The 19,983-nt window shown below is 42.9% G+C and overlaps 2 protein-coding genes across 2 annotated transcripts; one reads left to right on the top strand and one right to left on the bottom strand.

The window, feature by feature from the left end:
• Positions 1–1,606: 1,606 nt before the first annotated feature.
• LOC129719611 (mucin-5AC-like) lies at positions 1,607–4,664 on the bottom strand. The gene is made up of 4 exons (XM_055671002.1): positions 4,653–4,664; positions 3,882–4,595; positions 3,069–3,749; positions 1,607–3,025 (listed from the first exon to the last, which is right to left on the bottom strand). The coding sequence occupies exons 1-4, from the start codon at positions 4,662–4,664 to the stop codon at positions 1,607–1,609; spliced, it is 2,826 nt and encodes a 941-aa protein (XP_055526977.1).
• Positions 4,665–11,493: 6,829 nt separating this feature from the next.
• On the top strand, positions 11,494–18,856 carry LOC129725195 (uncharacterized). Its single transcript, XM_055680726.1, has 6 exons — positions 11,494–11,670; positions 11,738–11,812; positions 11,876–18,326; positions 18,382–18,477; positions 18,545–18,619; positions 18,683–18,856. The coding sequence occupies exon 3, from the start codon at positions 12,122–12,124 to the stop codon at positions 18,065–18,067; it is 5,946 nt and encodes a 1,981-aa protein (XP_055536701.1). The 5' UTR covers positions 11,494–11,670; positions 11,738–11,812; positions 11,876–12,121; the 3' UTR covers positions 18,068–18,326; positions 18,382–18,477; positions 18,545–18,619; positions 18,683–18,856.
• The last annotated feature ends 1,127 nt before the right edge of the window (positions 18,857–19,983 follow it).

Below are 19,983 nucleotides of genomic sequence, written 5' to 3'. Positions count from 1 at the left end.
AATTCTTTTGCGCTTGTAATGGGATGTTCATGTTCTTTAGCTAAACTTGCATTTCCTGCCGTTCGTTTTAATATGCAACCAATTGCATCGCATGGGCCTTTACCATGAGAAGTCGCAAAAATGCCAATCTGCATCGACGTTATATTTTGTTTTGAACATGCAAAGACTTGCAAAGTTTTTTCTATTTTTATATTGTGAGGCAACTCTATTGTTGTTATCAAAAAACTTATTAATTTGGCAATGTATCATGATGGAGTACTTCCGATATTATGATGAAGCTGATATTCTTAAGTGTTCCAGATTCTGAATAGTAAACAACGAACCATTCATCCCGGTGGCTTGACTATCGTTCCAATAACTACACGAATCACAAATCGATAAAGACGTATTAAAATGAGCTTGACTGTTCAATATTTTTAATTTTGCAATAACGTTTTCGTTTAATTTGCGTAAGCTTGATGAGCACCGATGATCAGGAAAGGGTTTACAGCATTTGGGCTTGGTGTATTCCATTTTCACTTTATTCATCTTCACAAAATGCAAACTGTTACTAACACATCTGGAGTAGTGCAATTGTATTTATATACGAAAACAGATATTATAGGTAACCCAGTAGTTATTGGTTGCGTACTTTACAAACAGTTATTATTAGTGCACATGTAGGTAGTGTTGCACGACAAACATATATTTTTATAAAACATTCGGCAAGGGGGAACGTGTAGGTAGGCTAAGGTTTAGCGCTTGAGTTATTTATCCAATCGTTTTGTTGTCAAAGAATGAATTGTATATTTTTGATCAAGCATTCCAATGAACGTATGGTTTTTGCTGAAGAACCATGGACAAATTAAGAACAACGTATTTTTCCGAAATATTAATAATTTTTCGAGCTTAAATTAAAAAAAAATCGAAAACAGACGCCTTAAGAATGTTTACTACCAAGAGCTTTTTGATTTAAAATGACTCTCTGCATCTTTTAAAATCATCAGAATACAAATATTTTGAAAAATGTTTATATTAGAATTTTTATAAAAAAATTAATCTACCATAAAAAAATTATTTTTCATATCTCCACCCTGGACTTTTTTTAAAAAGTTGCGAACTAACGTCAAGTTTCTTAAAAAAAAATTCAACTCTTTTTTTTTTAAATTGAAATTTAATGCTTATTTTTAATTTTTTTCAATTAAAAAAATATTTTTGTACAGTGTATATTTTTTATCGTGCATTTTTAATTCCCTACAACTCATTCTCAGACAGTTTTTCTATACAACCAACGGTTTCTGGGCTACAATGCTTCGAATAAAACCTATGCCAAAAGGCATACGCCCTTTTAGAATGTAACTCATGGGTGTAAAAAATCTCTCCACCTGTGAAAAATGCTCAGTTTGCTAAGCCAAATACGTGTGCAAAGTTTCATTCAAATCAAAAATGGTCGATATTCGACCATCGGTCATTTCGCGCGATTTGTCCCATGTAATATTGGTATATAATTAGTTGCACAAATCATGATTTTAAATTAATAATCGCACAAAGAAACTTGCCGGGGTCCACTATTTGCTGAGTAACCCTAGTTGTCTGAAATACGCCGGATCGCCGTAAAATTACGCTATTACGTAATACGCTGAGTTTTTCGTTGCGGGTTGATTGGAACGAAAGGTAAATGTTTCTGGACCGGCTGAGATGGAGGCGTTGGTTTCTGGTCTGGAACATATATATTACTGTAACGTAAATCACCAGCGAACGGTGGAGGGGGAGACGCTGTAGTAGAGGACCATCGTCGTCTCGTTGGTGCACCATTGCCGATTCTATGGACAGTAACCGATTTTTGGAACGAACCAGCAGGCGACCGATGGTTCAGCAACTGGACAACAGGAACATAATTTGTAGCAGTATTCGTTACTCGATGGAGGTACGGTGAGCTGTTAGTTTCGCTTATTTGCTGATTAGTGAATTGATGTAATTGCTGCGTATGCGCCTTGTGCGAACTTTGGGGTTCAGCAGGTGACGTATAAACATATCCCACACCATCATCAACAGTAGATTTAGGTGTTTTTATCGCTGTTTTTATTCTTGAAGAAATTTTCTTTGACTTGGGAGTGTTTCCAGAAAACAACTGTGAATCGTCCCTATATAAAGCAAATTGAAGTTGGGAATCGGTAGATGGTTTCACTCTAGAGGAAACTTTTCGAGTATCTGGAATATCCGTGGTCACTAGACCTGGCTGATGGGTTTGCTTATTGAAGTTTTCCAACAAAACCTGGGATGTTATGAATGGGGCAGCCGTTGTTGTTGTACTGACGTGTGATCTATTTTGCCACGCTTCGGGAGTGTTTTCAGAAAACAAATGAATATTGTCCTCATACAAAGCAAATTCACCTTGGAAATCGGCAGATGGATTTTTCCTAGACGAAATTTTCTCGCTTTCAGGAATGTCCGTGGTTACTAAACTTGGCTGATGATGGGTTCGCCTATTGAAGTAATCCAACGGAACCTGTGATAATCTGATTGGAGCCGCTGTGGTTCCTGAGCTGATGACCGCTTTGTTTTGCCAAGCTTTCGGAGTGTTTTCAGAAAACAATTGTAAGTCGTTCTCTAAAAAGGCCAATTTACCTTGGGAATCGTTAGATGGTTTTACTCCATAAAAATTTTGTGGAGTTTTTGGAATGTCAAAAGTCACCAGACCTGGCTGATGATAGGATCGCTTATTGAAGCTATCCAGCAGAACCTGAGATGATCTGACTGGAGCAGCCGTTGTTGCTGTAATGGAGGGCGATCTATTTTGCCATGCCCTGGGAGTGCTTCCAGAAAACAATTTTAAATCTTCCTTATACAAAGCCCATTTACCATGGGAGTCGGTAGATGGTTTTCCTGTAGAGGAAATTCTCAGAGCTTCTGAAACATCCGTGTTTACCAAATCTGGCTGAAGAGAGGTTTGTTCATTGAAGTGATCCAACAGAATGTGAGATTTTGTGATTGGAGCGACTGTTGTGGTCGTGGTTGTGCTTGTGGACGATGTATTTTGCCAAGCCTTGCGAGTGATTTCAGAAAACAAATGTGATACTTCCACATACATACAAAGCAAATATACCTTTAGAATTGGTGGATGGATCTTTTCTGGAGGAAATCTGAGCTTCAGCATTGTCCGTATTTACTAGACCTAACCGAGGAGAGACTTGTTCATTATTCAACAGAACCTGGGATGTTGTGATTGGAGCGGCTGTTGTTGTTGTGCTGGTCGACGACCTATTTTGCTTCTTAGCCTTGCGTGTGCGTTCGGAAAACAGTTGTGGTTTTTTCCTAGAGGGAATTTTCAGACTTACTGGAATGTTCTTGTTCAATAGACCTGGCTGAGGAGAGGTTTGTTCATTGAAGTTATCCGACAGAATCTGGGATGTTGTGGTTGAAGTGGATGTTGTGGTTGTGCTGGTGGATGTGCTATCGAAAAACAATTGTAATTTTTCCTCATTCAATCTAGAAACACTTTCGGAATCGGTGAATGGCTTCCCTCTAGGGGAAATTTTCAGAGTTTCTGAAATGTCCGTGTTCACTAGACCTGGCAAAGGAGAGGTTTGTTCATTGAAAATATCTAGCAGAATTTGAGATCTTGTGATTGGAGTGGTTATTGTACTTGTGCTGGTGGACGATCTATTTTGCCAAGCCTCGGAAGTGTTCTCAGAAAGCAATTGTAAATATTCCTCATTCAGACTAGATATACTTCGGGTTTCGGGAATGTCCGTGTTCACTAAATCTGGCTGAGAAAAATTTGCTCGTTGATGTTATCCAAAAGAATCTGGGCTGTTGTGATTGGAGTGGCAATTGTGGTTATGCTTGTGGAAAACGATTGTAAATCTTCCTCATTCAAACCAAATAAACTTCGTGGTGACTAGATCTCCTCGAGGAGAGGTTGACTCATTGAAATTGTCTAACTGAATCTGGGATGTGGTGATTAGAGCGTCTGTTGTCGTTGTGCTGGTGAATGATCCGAGCAATTTTGAATCTTCCTCATTCAAACCAGATGATTCTCGAGTTTCTGAAATGTCCGCGATTACCAGATCTGGCTGAGGAGAGGTACGCTTATCAATGCTAGCCAGGGATGTAGTGATTGGGGCGTCTGTTGTGGTTATAACTGTGGAGGTGCTTCCAGAAAACGATTGTGAATCTTCCTCATTCAAACCAAACAAACTTCGGGTTTCTGGGATATCCGTGGTAACTAGACTTGGCTGGGGAGTGGTTTGCTGATTAAAACTATCCAAAAGAATCTGGGTTGTTGTGATAGGAGCGTCTGTTGTAGTCATGCTTGTAGACGATGCATTTTGTAAAGCATCGGAAGTGCTTCCAGGAATCAATTGTAAATCTTCCTCATTCAAACCAGATATAGTACCGGTCTCTGGGAGGTCCGTGTTCCCTAGACCTGGCTGTGGAGTGGTTTGCTCGTAAATGTTATCCAACAGAATCTGCGATGTTGTGATTGAAGTGGCTGTCGTAGACAATTGCAAATCTTCTATATCTTGAGCACTGTTTGTGCTGGTTTCGTTGACGGACTCAGGAGTCTGGCATATTATGAAGGGTATCAAAGCCAAAATCGCAATGGTGGCGACCTAAAATAATTGAAATAAAAGAATGTTTTTTCCGCTATTAAATTTTTTTCTACAAACATGCTGAATCATGATGTCCTGCCGGTGTTATTCGATTAATCCTGTTATATCGACGGATGAATGCGCTAGACTCATAGCTACAAAGTGTCACTTCTTTCCTATAGCTACCTCAAGGCCGTTTTCGTTATCTGTATCAACACGACAAACAATTATGCTCACTATAGATCAGTTACACAGAAAAATCAGAAAATTGAATGCACTATATGCGCATTGCACCCGCACCACAAATTTATTTTCGCAGGCAAAAGGTTAATGGCACCAGTCGGACTGCGGTCACTCAATCCTCCTTGTGGGCTAGAGAAATTTCATTGACTGGACATTGGGGCCTGAACGGATCACTTTATATTATATATTACAAGTATATTCAGTTTCATTATTCAAAACAGAAGAGGCCTTAGAGCCCAAATTTAAAATTAAATAAACTCTTTAATACACAAACAACGTAGTCAACTTCGATACGAGGGTTTTACAGATTTGTATGGGAATAATTGAGAACAGCAAAGATAATACGGTATAAAGAATATTTACAAATCAATGCTTTGATCAATATTTCAAATCGAAAACAAAACTAATTAGCATCTTTAGCGATCGTTAGCGATTGTCAAAGATTGTTGTTCTATATTGTCTACGATGGCAATACAAGCTTCGCAGGACCTGATTTGGAAAATAACAACTTAACAAAAACAAAATAAACCATAAATGCTACGATTGGCTTAAATAATCAGCAGTAATTGTATATCGCTGGAGCATCAACTCAACCGGGGTAGGGTTGAATCAGGTGTCCAAAATAAGCCGGATTGCCGTAAAACTCCATAACACGCTGAGCTTGTCGCTGCGGATTGCTCGAAACGAAACGTCGGTATTGCTGGACCGGCTGAGATGAAGGCGCTGGTGTTGAAAATATACATATATTACTGTGATGTGAATCGTCAGAAATCGGTGGATGAAGAGACGCTGCAGTAGAGGACCATCGCTCTCTCTACTGATGCAGTAACCGATTTTTGGAACCAAACAGCCGATGTCCGACGGTTTAACAACTGGACAATAAGAACACAATCTGTAGCAGTGTTCCTATATCGGGGGAGGTTTGGTAAGCTGCGTGTGCCGCTCATTAGCTGATTAGTGAATTGATGTGATTGCTGCATGTGCGCTTTTAGCGAACTTTGGGAATCGACAGGTGGCGTAGCAGTAGATTGAGTTGTTGTTGTTTTTTTATTGGGATAGGATGAGATGTTGTAATTGGAGCGGTTGTGCTTATGGATCAAGTCTCGGAAGTGCTTCCAGAAAGCAATTATAAATATTTTTTTGTTTTGTGTTCATTTGGTATCATTTGCAAACTCTCAAGTTTGGCATGTTATGAAAGATAACGAAGCAAAAATTGCAATAGTGGTGACCTGAAATGAGTAAAAAAGCCAATGTTTTTTTTTCCTGCTGTCCGTCGCTACAAAGTGTCCATTCTTCGTACATATACCCATCTAAAGGTAATCTACATACAGTAAGGTTCTTTTTTACACGGTTTTTACGCGGGTAACTTTTTTTTTAATTACTTAAAAACGGAACAAGATATCGACCTCATTTCATTCCAAAAAAAAAGTTGAATGTTGATCTCTAGATTGACTACTATCATATTCAAACGAAGTTCAGACAATTTAAGACGGTTCTCTTCTTTATATTAGCAACTCAAAAAAGTCTTTTTTACACGATCCCATACAAATTTGAGACGCATCCTTCGTGTAAAAAAAATACCTTACTGTATATTCTGTACTGTGCAGCATTTCCTACAGCAAATCAAAAGAGCATCTTCCTTACTTCAGTCGACTTCTTTGGGACTGCATCCTTGCTCTAGTTCAGTGCCACAGAGTAAATCAGAAAAGTGAAAGTACTGTATACACGTTGCATCTGTCCCACCCGTGAGTAAGGTTGTAAGTCGAAGAATAGTACGAATGCGAACATTCGATCCTTCTAGTAAGCTAGAGAGCGTTTCCATGCCAAATGACTTATCGTTGTATCAAACGTAATATTGTCCGTCCATGGACAAATTTTTCAGGCTCAAGAGTGATTTTTTAAAAGGGTGTAAGCATTTTGGAATAGCTCTTTTCAAAGAATTGTCGCTCAGAAACTTCTGGTTGTACATCTAACTAGAGGTGGACAAAATAGTTCACTACAGTGAGTGAATCAGAGCGGTTCTGCTCACTAAGGGACCTAAACTAGTTTTTTCATTCGCCAAGCTATGCGCGCAATTCGCGACTACGAAGCTCAAAGAGATTTTAATGGCTGCTATAGTGTGATTATGCGTGTTGACAAAGGCAAAAATAATACAAACGAGAGTTGACCTGACTAATTGCTACGGCTTGCCCACCAACAAGAATTGATAGGAAAGGTATAACGAAAAGAGCGAGTTCACTGATCTTCTGAATCTATATAGATTAGGGTGACAATGAGTATATGGAAGTAATTTTATTATCGAACTAGCTGACCCGGCAAACTTCGTCCCGCCTATTTTAGTGTTTAAAGTAATAATCTTAACCATTTCAAACTCATTGATTCTTTGCGATTGGTTTATATCGTTTGAAATGATTGGTTTTATCGAAATGACAACATCCTCGACTTTTGGCTTTTGTACATGACCTCTATTCCGGATATATATTGGGAGCATTTCAGTTGTTTTCCAGAAACTGTCAATGCTTGACTTCTCTACATCATTTCGATTACGGACATATCCATATGTAGTAGTATTCGGTTATTTTCGGCTGTTTCCCAGAAGTTGCCATTTTTTAATTCAAACTGTTGTCTAAGGTTAATTCATAGCTCCTTGCATTATTATGGATCCGGTGATACACATATTGGGTGGTATTTGGTCCTTTGGGCTATTTTTCAGGAACCGTAAGTAGTCATCTTGGATTTAAAAATGGCATTTGGAGACAATTTCTGGCCCCTGAGCGTCATTCTGGTTTAAGAAACACCCATATTGAGTGTTATTTGGTCATTTTCGGCTGTTTTCCAGAAACCGGATGTCATTATCTTCGAATTCAAAATGGTGTCTGTGGTCGATTCTAGCTACTGTGTATCATTCTGGTTCCGAAGATACTCATATTGTATGGAAATCGGCCATTTTTGGCTGTTTTTTAGAAACCGGAAGTTGCCATCTTACCATTAATAATGGTGTCTGAGGTCAATTTTCAGTTTCATTCTCGTTCCAGAGATACTCGTATTGGATGGTACAGTCATACCTCGATATAAGGCAACCCCGATATAAGGCAACCTCGATATAACGTAACTTTTACCTCGATATAACGTAACTTTATAAAATGTATTGAAATTGAAAATAAATGATACAGCAACTGTTTTTGGGGTATAAATTGCTTCAAAAAATGTTGTAGTAAGTTTTAAAATTATTGAAACTAATGCGAAAATTGTCCTAAATGGGCATAGGAAAGGTTTAAAAATACTAATAGGTGATGGAAAATAGGTTTCACGCATCCCTCAGTAACAATTCACAGTCTTGCATCTTTGAGAAAAAAAAAATTTTTTTTTGATTGTTGAAATTTTCTCTAAATGGGCATAAGAAAGGATAAAAAATATTGATGGGTGATGGAAAATAGGGTTTCGTGCATTTTTGAGTAACCATCAACAGTCTTGCATCAATTGAAAAACAATTTTTTTTGCTTGTTGAAAATTGTTCTAAATGGTATAAGAATGGTTTAAAATTACTGATAGGTGATGGGAAATAGATTTTCACGCATCTTTGAGTAACCTGTGTATCAATTGAAAAAAAAATTTTTTTTGCTTCTGAAAATATTTCTAAATGAGCATAAGAAAGGTTTTAAAATTCTTATAGGTGACGGAAAATGGGTTTTCGTGCATATTTGCGTAAACATTAACACTTTTGCATAAATTTAAAAAAAACTTTTTCTTGCTTCGATATAACGTAACGAAAATAAAAATAAAGTTGCCTTATATAGAGGTATGACTGTATTTGGTCACTTTAGGCTGTTTTCCGGACACCGGAAGTCGCCATCCTACAATTCAAAATGTTGTCTGAGGTCGATTTGTGGCTTGAGTGCGTCATAACAATTCCGGAAATACCTATATTGGGTGGTATTTGGTAATTTGCCGGTGTTTTTCAGAAACCGGAAGTCGCCATCTTGAATTTCAAAATGGCATTTGTAAACAAATTCTGGCCTCTGAGCGTCAATCTGGCTAAAGAAACACACATATTGGGTGGTATTTGGTCGTTTGCCGCTGTTTTTCGGAAACCGGAAGTCGCCATCTTGGATTTCAAAATGGCATTTGGGAACAATTTCTGTCCTCCGTGCGTCAATCTGATTAAAGAAACGCTCATATTGGGTGGTATTTGATCATTTTCGGCTGTTTTCCAGACACCGGAAGTTGCCATCTTACAATTCAAAATGTTGTCTGTGGTCGATATGTGGCTTAAGTGCATCATAACAATCCCGGAAATACCCAAGTTGGGTCCTTACCTTACCAAACAGTCCCAAGCCGTGGTGTGGCCTTTGCTGTACGTAAGAGTCGTCTCCATTCCACTCGGTCCATGGCTGCAGTTCGCCAGCTCTGCAGTCTGCGTAGGGTCCGCAGGTCGTCTTCCACCTGATCGATCCACCTTGCCCGCTGTGCACCTCTCCGTCTCGTCCCTGACGGATTGGTTTCAAGAACCATCTTTACCGGGCTGTCGTCTGACATCCTTACAACATGCCCAGCCCAACGCAACCTGCTTTTCTTAGCGGTGTGGACGATAGATGGCTCCCCAAGCAGCTCCAGCAGTTCGTGGTTCATTCGCCTTCTCCACACTCCGTTTTCCATCTGCAGTCCACCGAAGATGGTACGCAACACCTTCCGCTCGAAGACCGCAAGGGCGCGTTGGTCCTCCACAAGCATAGTCCATGACTCATGCCCGTAGAGGACTACCGGTCTGATCAGCGTCTTGTAGATGGTTAACTTGGTGCGGCGACGAATTCTACTCGATCGGAGCGTCCTCCGGAGACCAAAGTATGCACGATTTCCTGCCATAATGCGCCGTTGAATTTCTCTGCTGGTATCGTTGTCGTCTGTTACCAGTGAGCCCAGATACACTAACTCATCAACAACCATCGATTTCATCACCACCAATTTGAACTCGAGGTGGGAGGTTAGCACTGTCCTCTCGTGAACCCCTTCCTTTGATGTACTTCGTCTTCGATGCATTGATGACCAGTCCAATCCGTTTGGCTTCAGCCTTTAGTCCGATGTACGTATCCGCCATCTTCACAAAGGTCCGAGCCACAATGCCAATATCGTCGGCGAAACCAAACAGTTGAACCGACTTTTGGAATATCGTGCCACTCGTGTTAATCCCCACTCTTCTAATGACACCTTCCAGGGCAATGTTAAATAGTAGGCACGAGAGCCCATCACCTTGCCTTAGACCTCTTCGGGTTTCGAAGGGGCTCGAGAGTGCCCCCGAAACCCGAACTACACGCATCACTCGATCCATCGTCGCTTTGACCAACCGCGTCAGTTTGTCCAGAAATCCGTAGTCGTGCATAATTTGCCATAGCTTGTCCCGATCGATTGTGTCGTACGCCGATTTAAAATCGATGAACAAATGATGTGTGGGCACGTTATATTCGCGGCATTTCTGCATAACCTGCCGAACCGCGAATATCTGATCCGTGGTGGCGCGGGCACCCATAAATCCCGCCTGGTAGTGCCCCACGAACTGCTTCGCAAATGGTGATAGTCGACGGCAAAGTATTTGGGAGAGTACCTTGTAGGCGGCGTTCAACAGAGTGATTGCCCGGTAATTGCAGCACTCCAGTTTGTCGCCCTTTTTGTAGATGGGACACACAATACCCTCCATCCACTCCTCCGGTACTCGTTCTTCCTCCCAAACCTTGACAATGACCCAGTGCACGGCTCTAGCCAGTGTTTCTCCACCGTATTTCAATAGCTCGCTGGGAAGTTGGTCCACTCCAGCACCTTTATTGTTTTTCAGCCGACCAATCTCCTCCTCCACCTCCAGAAGATCGCGGGCTGGAATTCTGATGTCTTCTGCTCGTGCACAAAGATCAATTGCTATACCGTCCTCGCGCTCTACTGCATCGCCGTTTAGATGCTCGTCGAAGTGCTGCCTCCACCTTTCGATCACCTCACACTCGTCTGTTAGAAGGTTGCCGTCCAAGTTCCTGCACATATCGGCTTGCGGCACAAAGCCTTTGCGGGAGCTGTTCAGCTTCTCGTAGAACTTCCGAGTGTCGTTAGCTTGGTACAGCTCTTCCATCGCTACGCGATCTCGGTCCTCTTGCTGGCGCTTCTTCCTTCGGAGGACTGAGTTTTGGCTGTTCCGTGCCTGTCGGTATCGTTCCACGTTCGCTCTCGTACGGTGTTGCAGCATTCTCGCCCGTGCTGCATTCTTCTCCTCGACTAACCGTTTGCATTCGCCGTCAAACCAGTCATTTCTATGATTCGGGGCCCTTGTACCTAGTAGCGCTACTTCAGTGTTACCTATGGCGGATCGGATGCTCCTCCAGCCATCTTCAAGGGTACAGTGATAGGCATAAATAAAAGCCCATGTTGGGAACACTGCCAACCTGCTACCAAGCGATGCGTAAAATACCACAGGGATCGAGGTGACAGGAAGGAACGTCAAGGTAGTAGAGTAAATAAATATCGAAGTTGTCATAGAGAGATAACAGGAAGGAGAAGAAAAAAGTAAAGGTTAAAGCGAAAGATTGTTTAATAAAGTTAAGATAAATTCAGTTGAAAAGCGAAGTGTTTGTTGGAAAAATTCTAATAAAGTAAGGAAGCGGAGTCAGTGCAGGTAGTTTCTGACAGGCACCTATCGATTGATAGTTAAAAATCAACAAACAAGTAAGGGAAAGTTATGATCACGAAATACCACTCATAACACGTTAAAATTATACAGCTCTAGTGGACGGAAGGACTGTCTGAGACGATTCGAGAATTAAAGTCGAGAGACATTAAGTCTGTGGAATATTCGGACAGAGCACAATTAAAATCCGTGAGTTGCGAGAGAAGCATTGTTTGAAATTTTAAACTAAGGTACTAAATAATCGAACACTATCCAGGTACGAACTACAACTACATCGAAAGTTAGGTTAGCACGAGTACAGTCAGTAGGACGAAAACGTGTAACGCTAATCGTGAGTAAACGCAAATGAAATAACTAGATACAACATATTAAAATAACATAAAATATTGGCTAGGGTGGTTAATTTAACATCAAATTAAACAATCATAAATCAGGAGTATTTGGAAGAGTTAAAAATACACGAAACACTAATTGTAAGTAGTAAAACCATTTAACTATAATGTCTCGATAAATTGTAACCAAAATTTTAAATACAATTTAGCTTTGATCGGCTAGTTAAACGTCGATTGTCAAGGAGGTTTCATTGTTCGGTCCGAACAAAATCAAAGAATTATTTCGGATTGGATTTGCTCTTCGCAGAATGACTTCACGCAATTCCAAGATTGTTGGGGGCCACGACGAGGAGGCCTATTCGGAATGTTTATATTGTAATAAATGCGAGTCGGACGATGTTGACTGGGTTCAATGCAAAACTTGCGAGCGATGGGCTCATTTTTCCTGTGCGGGCGTGGATGAGAGCGTCGTTGAAGTTGAGTGGGAATGTTCGCGATGTGATCGGCCAGTCGATCAACAACTAACCGTTCCAAAAACGTCTAAGACGCGGTCTAAAACTAGAGCCGGATCGAAAAGCGAAGGGGGGTCTGTTCGCGGCAATGGGTCTGTTTCCGAACTGACTGATCAGCAGTTTGAGGAAGAACAACTCGCGCGTGAAAGAGCCTTTGCGAAGCAAATGGAGATTCGGGAAAGTAGACTACGTAGGGAGATGGAATGGAATGCAAAGCAGTTGGAGATGGAAAGGAACATGCGAAAAAGGGAACTCGAGGTGCAACGTATGATGCAGGAAGAAAAGCTCAAGCAGGAACAAGATCTGTTGAACGCGCAGTTAGCAGACGAACAAGCATTTTTAAAGCAGCGGAATGAAATTCGAAGTAAACTGAACAGCAGTATTCAAAAGGTTAAGTCATATATGAACGAAGAGGGTGCTGTAGGCGGTACGTCGGAACAAACACCTAACAAGGTGACTTCGTGGCTACATAGTCAAAGAAAATCCGTAACAAATAGAACAGCTAATCGCGGGGCCGTGGAAAAAGTTGAAAATCCGTTAGTAAGGCCATCTTTATCGGTTGCTGAAGATGAAGTGAGTCAGTACGATGATTCCGACAGTGACGGGGATGGAAGACAGGACTCAGACAAGAGTGAGAGCATTGGAAAAAATTCACTGGCGGCAGGCGAATCTCACCGAAGCCAAAGCGGATTTGAGAGTCAAGCTTTCAGGCTGACTCGGGAGCAGATCGCTACCAGGAAGGTGATATCAGGACACTTACCCAAATTCAATGGAGACCCAGAAACATGGCCGTTGTTTATAAGCAGCTTTGAGAATACAACCAGGGCTTGCGGCTATTCGAACATCGAGAATTTAGATCGTCTGCTAAACAGTTTGGGAGGAGAAGCGCTAAATGCTGTCAGAAGCATGTTAGTGCTCCCGGATTCTGTGCCGGAAGTTATTCGAGACCTTCGTAGGTTATTTGGCCAGCCGGAAAAACTGCTAAGAACGTTGTTGAATAAGGTCAAAAATGCACCTCCACCGACGACGGAGGATTTGAAAACTTTTGTCAGGTTTGGCATAACGGTTAAACAACTCTGTGACCATTTGGAAGCGGCGCATCTTAGTGACCACCTGCGGAATCCTTTGTTAGTGCAGCAACTTGTAGAGAAGCTGCAACCAGAATACCAAATGAAATGGGTAGAGTACAAACGAGGTAGAAAGGGAACACCACTGCGACTGTTCACAGATTTCATCACTGGTATCGGAGACGTGGCGTCTGAAGCAGTGGCCTATTCATTGACGACCAATGACACAGCACGGCATTCGAGAGTAAAACCCGCCAGGAAGAACGAATTTCTGCACGTACATGATTCTGCGTCGAAGTGCGACGATCGAACGTTCACAGGAAAAGCTAACAAACCTTGTTGGATCTGCAATCGAACAGATCATCTGATAAGGTTCTGCGAGGACTTCAGGAGGATGAACGTGGGAGAACGGCTGAAAGCTGTAGAAAAGCAGAAGCTGTGCGGTGTCTGTCTCAATAAGCACGGCGACAATGCATGTGGGTCGAAGGCACGGTGTACCGTGAAGAATTGCAAAGGCAATCATCACACACTTCTGCATCGTGTAGAGGAATCTGTTCAGCTACAGAGAGTGGAGTGTAATACTCACGGAGGCCTAGATCGTTCGGTCATCTTTCGCATGGCACCTATATCGTTGTACGCGGGAAATAAGCGATACGATACACTGGCATTTTTGGACGAGGGTTCATCTACAACCCTGGTAAACGAGGCTGTGGCAGACCGACTGAAGGCGGAAGGAGAAACAGAGCCACTCATTGTGACTTGGACTGGGAACATCAATCGGTTCGAAAATAACTCCCGGAAAGTTGAATTGACGCTGTCGGTAAAAGGCTCAAAGGAAAAGATTCCGCTGGAGAACGTTCGCACTGTGTCGGAACTTTTGCTTCCGAAACAGCATATGCGTTTCGCTGATGTTGCGAAGCAATATCCGCACTTAGCAGGGTTGCCGGTAAGAGATCATCCAACCGGACAAGCAGCGATACTTATCGGTTTGGATAACCTGCATTTGTTTGCGCCGCTGGAGTCACGAGTCGGTAAGCAAAACGAACCGATTGCCGTGCGATCGAGAATTGGATGGACGGTATACGGCCCTGAAAAGCGTAAGCCGAGCGCAAGTACGTTCCTCAATTTGCACACAGTGTCGCCAGTGAGCAATCAAGATTTGCATGATTTGATGCGAAATCAGTACGTTTTGGACGAAGCAGTTGTTTCATCGTTTCCCATACCCGAGCCGAAGGAAGAACAACGGGCGAAAGCGATATTACGAGCGACAACAAAACGGTTAGGAGAACGATTCGAAACCGGGCTGCTGTGGCGTGAAGACGAACGCCGATTTCCCGACAATTATGCGATGGCATTACGGAGGATGAAGGCACTCGAACGAAAGCTTGAAAGAGATCCAGCTTTAAAGGAGAATGTTTGTCAGCAGATCGTGGACTATCAGGAGAAGGGTTACGCGCATAGGATAACTAAGGTAGAACTTACGCAGACGCCTAGCTCGGCGGTCTGGTATCTGCCATTGAATGCAGTTGTGAATCCACGTAAACCAGGGAAAGTGCGCCTGGTGTGGGACGCAGCCGCGTCGGTAAGAGGAATATCACTGAACACAGAACTGTTAAAGGGTCCAGATATGCTTATACCCCTTCCCAGGGTTATTTGCCGCTTTCGTGAACGTCCGGTGGCGTTTGGCGGAGATATCCAAGAAATGTACCACCAGATTCGAATCCGATCTGAAGACAAACAGGCGCAACGCTTCTTGTTCAGGTCCAACTCAGCAGAAACACCCCAGGTGTACGTAATGGACGTGGCCACCTTCGGATCCACGTGCTCGCCCTGCTCCGCGCAATATGTTAAAAATTTGAACGCGGAACAGTTTTCAGGACAGTTTCCTGAAGCGGCGATTGCGGTTAGCGAAAAGCACTACGTAGATGATTACTACGACAGCGTGGACACAGTGGAAGAAGCGATGCAGCGAGCCAAAGAAGTGAAATATATTCACTCTCAAGGAGGCTTCCATATCAGGAACTGGGTTTCGAGCTCCCATGAATTTCTCGAAGCGATGGGCGAGCGGAATACGAATGATGCAGTTCATTTCAACCGGGACAAGAGTGCGGAGTATGAGCGCGTGCTGGGTATTGTTTGGGAGCCGGTTGAGGATTCATTTTGTTTCGCTTCCGTGTCTACTGCAGCGTTTCGGTCAGTTTTAGATGGCGACGAACGCCCAACGAAAAGGAGTGTCCTTAGCTTCGTAATGGCACAATTTGATCCAACGGGACTCATCTCTCCAATAACTGTGCGCGGAAAGATGCTGATCCAAGATCTCTGGCGTACCGGTTGTGACTGGGATACGAAAATTGATGCGGAATCGTTCGATAAATGGCGTCGGTGGATCGGTATGATGCGAAACATCAAATCCTTCAAGATATCGCGGAGTTATTTTGGAGACGCGAAATCGACAGAGATACAGGAGTTAGAGCTGCATATTATGGCAGACGCAAGCGAGAAAGCATATGGATGTGTGGCATACTTTCGGGCAGTCGTAAGAGGTGAAGTGCGGTGCGCACTGGTTATGAGCCGTTCTAAAGTGGCCCCGTTGAAACAGGTATCCATTCCCCGTCTTGAGCTCCTGGCGGCAGTTCTTGCTGCACGACTGTCGAGAACTGTTATCGAGAACCACAGCCTAGTCGTCGGCCGAGTGGTATTCTGGGTGGATGCTAGTGTGGTGCTCTCGTGGATTCGCTCCGATCAACGCCGATATAAACAATTCGTCGGATTCAGGATCGGCGAAATTCTCAGCCTAACGAAATTGACTGATTGGCGCTGGGTGCCTACCAGGATGAACGTAGCGGATCAGCTAACGAAGTGGGGCAAAGATCCAGAAATGCATCCTGGAAGTGCGTGGGTTCGTGGGCCCTCCTTTCTATACGAAAATGAGGAGAAGTGGCCGAAGAAAGAATTACCCCCCTCAAACACGACGGAAGAGCTACGCATTCATCTGTTGTTGCACAATGTGAAGGTACAGACGATTCTCATAGACGCGGGGCGCATTTCCAAATGGACCGTGCTCGTGCGAACGATGGCGTGCGTTTTTCGGTTTATCTCGAACTGTAGACGAAAGTGCAAAGGACTGCCGATTAAAACGCTGAAACCGACGAAGCTGCAAGCAAAGATGTTGAAGCAAAATGCGGTAGTTTGTACTATTGTTCCATTGCAGCAAGAAGAGTATGATATGGCCGAAAAATGTCTGCTGCGTATGGCTCAGGCAGAGAGTTTTATTGATGAACTAAAGTTGTTGAAACGGAACGAAAACCGCCCAGTAAGTCAGTGGCTCGAAATCGATAAATCTAGTCCTCTTAGAAAGCTCACTCCGTTAATCGATGAGGCTGGCTTGATTCGTATGGAGGGACGATGTGCGCAGGCCGAGGATCTTCCATTCGATCTTCGATTTCCTGTCATTTTACCGGATGATTCCAGGATCACCAATCTGATCGTCCAGCACGTTCACGAAAAGTGTGGCCATGGATACAGACAAACGGTAAAGAACAAACTGAGACAACTGTTTCATATCATTCATATGGATGCAGTGGTAAAGAAGGTATCATCGGCTTGCATGTGGTGTAAGGTTAATCGCAATCGTCCGCGAGTTCCCCGAGAAGCACCGTTGCCGGTGCAACGTTTAACACCAAGTCTTCGTCCATTTAGTTTTGTTGGAGTAGACTACATGGGACCGTTCGAAGTGACCGTGGGACGCAGAAGAGAGAAACGGTGGATAGCACTATTCACCTGCCTGGTTACGCGGGCGGTGCACCTTGAGGTTGTGCATGGACTGACAACACAATCGTGCTTGATGGCGATAAATCGTTTCATTGGACGACGAGATTGGCCAATAGAGTTTCTGTCGGATAACGGGACCAATTTCCAAGGGGCAAGCAAAGAGCTGGCGGCACTCATTAAGGACATCGAGTTTGATTGTGCGGACGAGTACACAAACGCTAAAACGAAATGGACGTTCAATCCTCCCGCTTCACCCCACATGGGAGGTGTGTGGGAACGCTTAGTCCGCTCGGTAAAGGAGGCACTGAAATCGTTACATGATGGCAGGCGACTTACGGATGAAATCCTTCAGACGGTGATTGTGGAAGCCGAGGACATGATAAACTCCCGACCTCTCGCATATACGTCTCAGGAGTCTGAGGAAGCAGAAGCTTTGACTCCAAACCATTTCTTGCGTGGCCCCCCCTCGAAGCGACAAGACGTAGGTATTCCGCCGGCAAATCCTAGTGAAGCTCTGCGGGATGCGTACAAACGATCACAACAGTTGGCTGGTGAGATGTGGCAGCGTTGGATTAGAGAATACGTCCCCACTCTGAACCAACGCACCAAATGGTTTGGTGAAACGAAACCGTTGAAGGCGGGTGACCTGGTCTACATCGTCGAGGGAAACAACCGAAAGTGTTGGGTTAGAGGAATAGTAGAGGAGCCTATCATATCCAGAGATGGTCGCATTCGACAAGCATGGGTGCGTACGCGAACTAAGCGCTACAAGCGTGCAGTAGCGAACTTGGCTGTGCTGGAGTTAGAAGTAGGTAACACCGAACCGAAAGTAACTTCCGGACCTGGGTTACGGGCCGGGGAATATGTTGGGAACACTGCCAACCTGCTACCAAGCGATGCGTAAAATACCACAGGGATCGAGGTGACAGGAAGGAACGTCAAGGTAGTAGAGTAAATAAATATCGAAGTTGTCATAGAGAGATAACAGGAAGGAGAAGAAAAAAGTAAAGGTTAAAGCGAAAGATTGTTTAATAAAGTTAAGATAAATTCAGTTGAAAAGCGAAGTGTTTGTTGGAAAAATTCTAATAAAGTAAGGAAGCGGAGTCAGTGCAGGTTGTTTCTGACAGGCACCTATCGATTGATAGTTAAAAATCAACAAACAAGTAAGGGAAAGTTATGATCACGAAATACCACTCATAACACGTTAAAATTATACAGCTCTAGTGGACGGAAGGACTGTCTGAGACGATTCGAGAATTAAAGTCGAGAGACATTAAGTCTGTGGAATATTCGGACAGAGCACAATTAAAATCCGTGAGTTGCGAGAGAAGCATTGTTTGAAATTTTAAACTAAGGTACTAAATAATCGAACACTATCCAGGTACGAACTACAACTACATCGAAAGTTAGGTTAGCACGAGTACAGTCAGTAGGACGAAAACGTGTAACGCTAATCGTGAGTAAACGCAAATGAAATAACTAGATACAACATATTAAAATAACATAAAATATTGGCTAGGGTGGTTAATTTAACATCAAATTAAACAATCATAAATCAGGAGTATTTGGAAGAGTTAAAAATACACGAAACACTAATTGTAAGTAGTAAAACCATTTAACTATAATGTCTCGATAAATTGTAACCAAAATTTTAAATACAATTTAGCTTTGATCGGCTAGTTAAACGTCGATTGTCAAGGAGGTTTCATTGTTCGGTCCGAACAGCCCACCTTGAGTATTTAGTAACATTTCTCGATTTCTGGACTTTTATATAAAAATCTGCAGCCGTTATTCCACACGATTGTTTGTTATTTATCACTTTTTCAGATAATTAACGAGTTTTGTCATTTTTGTTGGATTTTGTTTACTCCATTACATGACTTCTTGAATGTGTGCAAAAATGCGTTGACAAAAATAAAAGCCCACTCCCAAAAAATTATATGGAAATCATTGGAAATCTTTGAGTAACTCGTCGTTTTCACATGTTATGACAGCTAGGGCTGTGCGATATTATTTACAATCACTCAGTGGTTCAGTTGACGCGATATAAACAAAGTGTTGTTCACATTGGCACATAAAAGTCGATTTTTGTTGTTTGCACAAAGAGTTTTCATCAAAATTAAAATGGGTGGGAAAAAAATCAGCATGCAAGTCCAAAATCTAGTAGATCACGATCATTTCGCAGCAGAGGATTGCAGAGAAGTTTGGAATAAGCCGGGGAGCAGTCTGTAAAATGGTGCAGAAGCATAATACTTACGGTTCGCTTGCTGACAGATCCCGAAGAAGCCGTCGTCGGAAGACCGATAGCTGGACGGATCAACGAATCATCCAGGAAGTGAAGAAATCTCCAAAAATATCGGTTAAAGTGATTCAGGAAAACCTCTCGTTGGCGGTTTCGGCTAGAACCATACGCCGCAGATTAGTTGAGCATAGACTCAAGAGCAGATTCACAAAAAAAAAGTCTATTCATTAGCAAGAAAAATGTGATGCGGGTGTTATACACCGTCGATAGTTTGGAGCGCATGCATACAGCTACTAGGTAGTGGTCCGAATCTATATTCGCACTGCGGTAGGTGCGAACGTTGATGATGTCGGAGAAAAACCTGCCTTCGATTAAAACGTGGTCGATTTGGTTCTCTGTCTGTTGGTCGGGTGATCTCCAGGTGGATTTGTGGATACCTTTGCGGGGAAAGAAGGTACTTCGGACTACCATACCACGGGATCAAAGTTTACGCACCGATGGCCGTTATCATTAGACACGGCATGCAGGCTATCTGGTCCGATTACCGGTCTGTACATTGCCTCCCGTCCTACCTTAGC

The sequence above is a fragment of the Wyeomyia smithii genome, chromosome 2 (genome assembly GCF_029784165.1).
Source record: "Wyeomyia smithii strain HCP4-BCI-WySm-NY-G18 chromosome 2, ASM2978416v1, whole genome shotgun sequence".
Classification (NCBI taxonomy): Eukaryota; Metazoa; Arthropoda; class Insecta; order Diptera; family Culicidae; genus Wyeomyia; species Wyeomyia smithii.
Note: the sequence above shows the minus strand (reverse complement) of the source record. Positions and strands in the feature narration are given on the sequence as shown.

Bases quoted from the DNA above. Each gene is read 5' to 3' on its own strand.
- LOC129719611 (XM_055671002.1), bottom strand. The intron at 3,750-3,881 runs GTCACCACGAAG...AATTTTTCTCAG, and splicing joins CCTCTCCTCGAGGAGATCTA to CCAGATTTAGTGAACACGGA. The intron at 3,026-3,068 runs GTATGTGGAAGT...ATCACTCGCAAG, and splicing joins AAGGTATATTTGCTTTGTAT to GCTTGGCAAAATACATCGTC.
- LOC129725195 (XM_055680726.1), top strand. From the start codon at position 12,122: ATGACTTCACGCAATTCCAAGATTGTTGGGGGCCACGACGAGGAGGCC.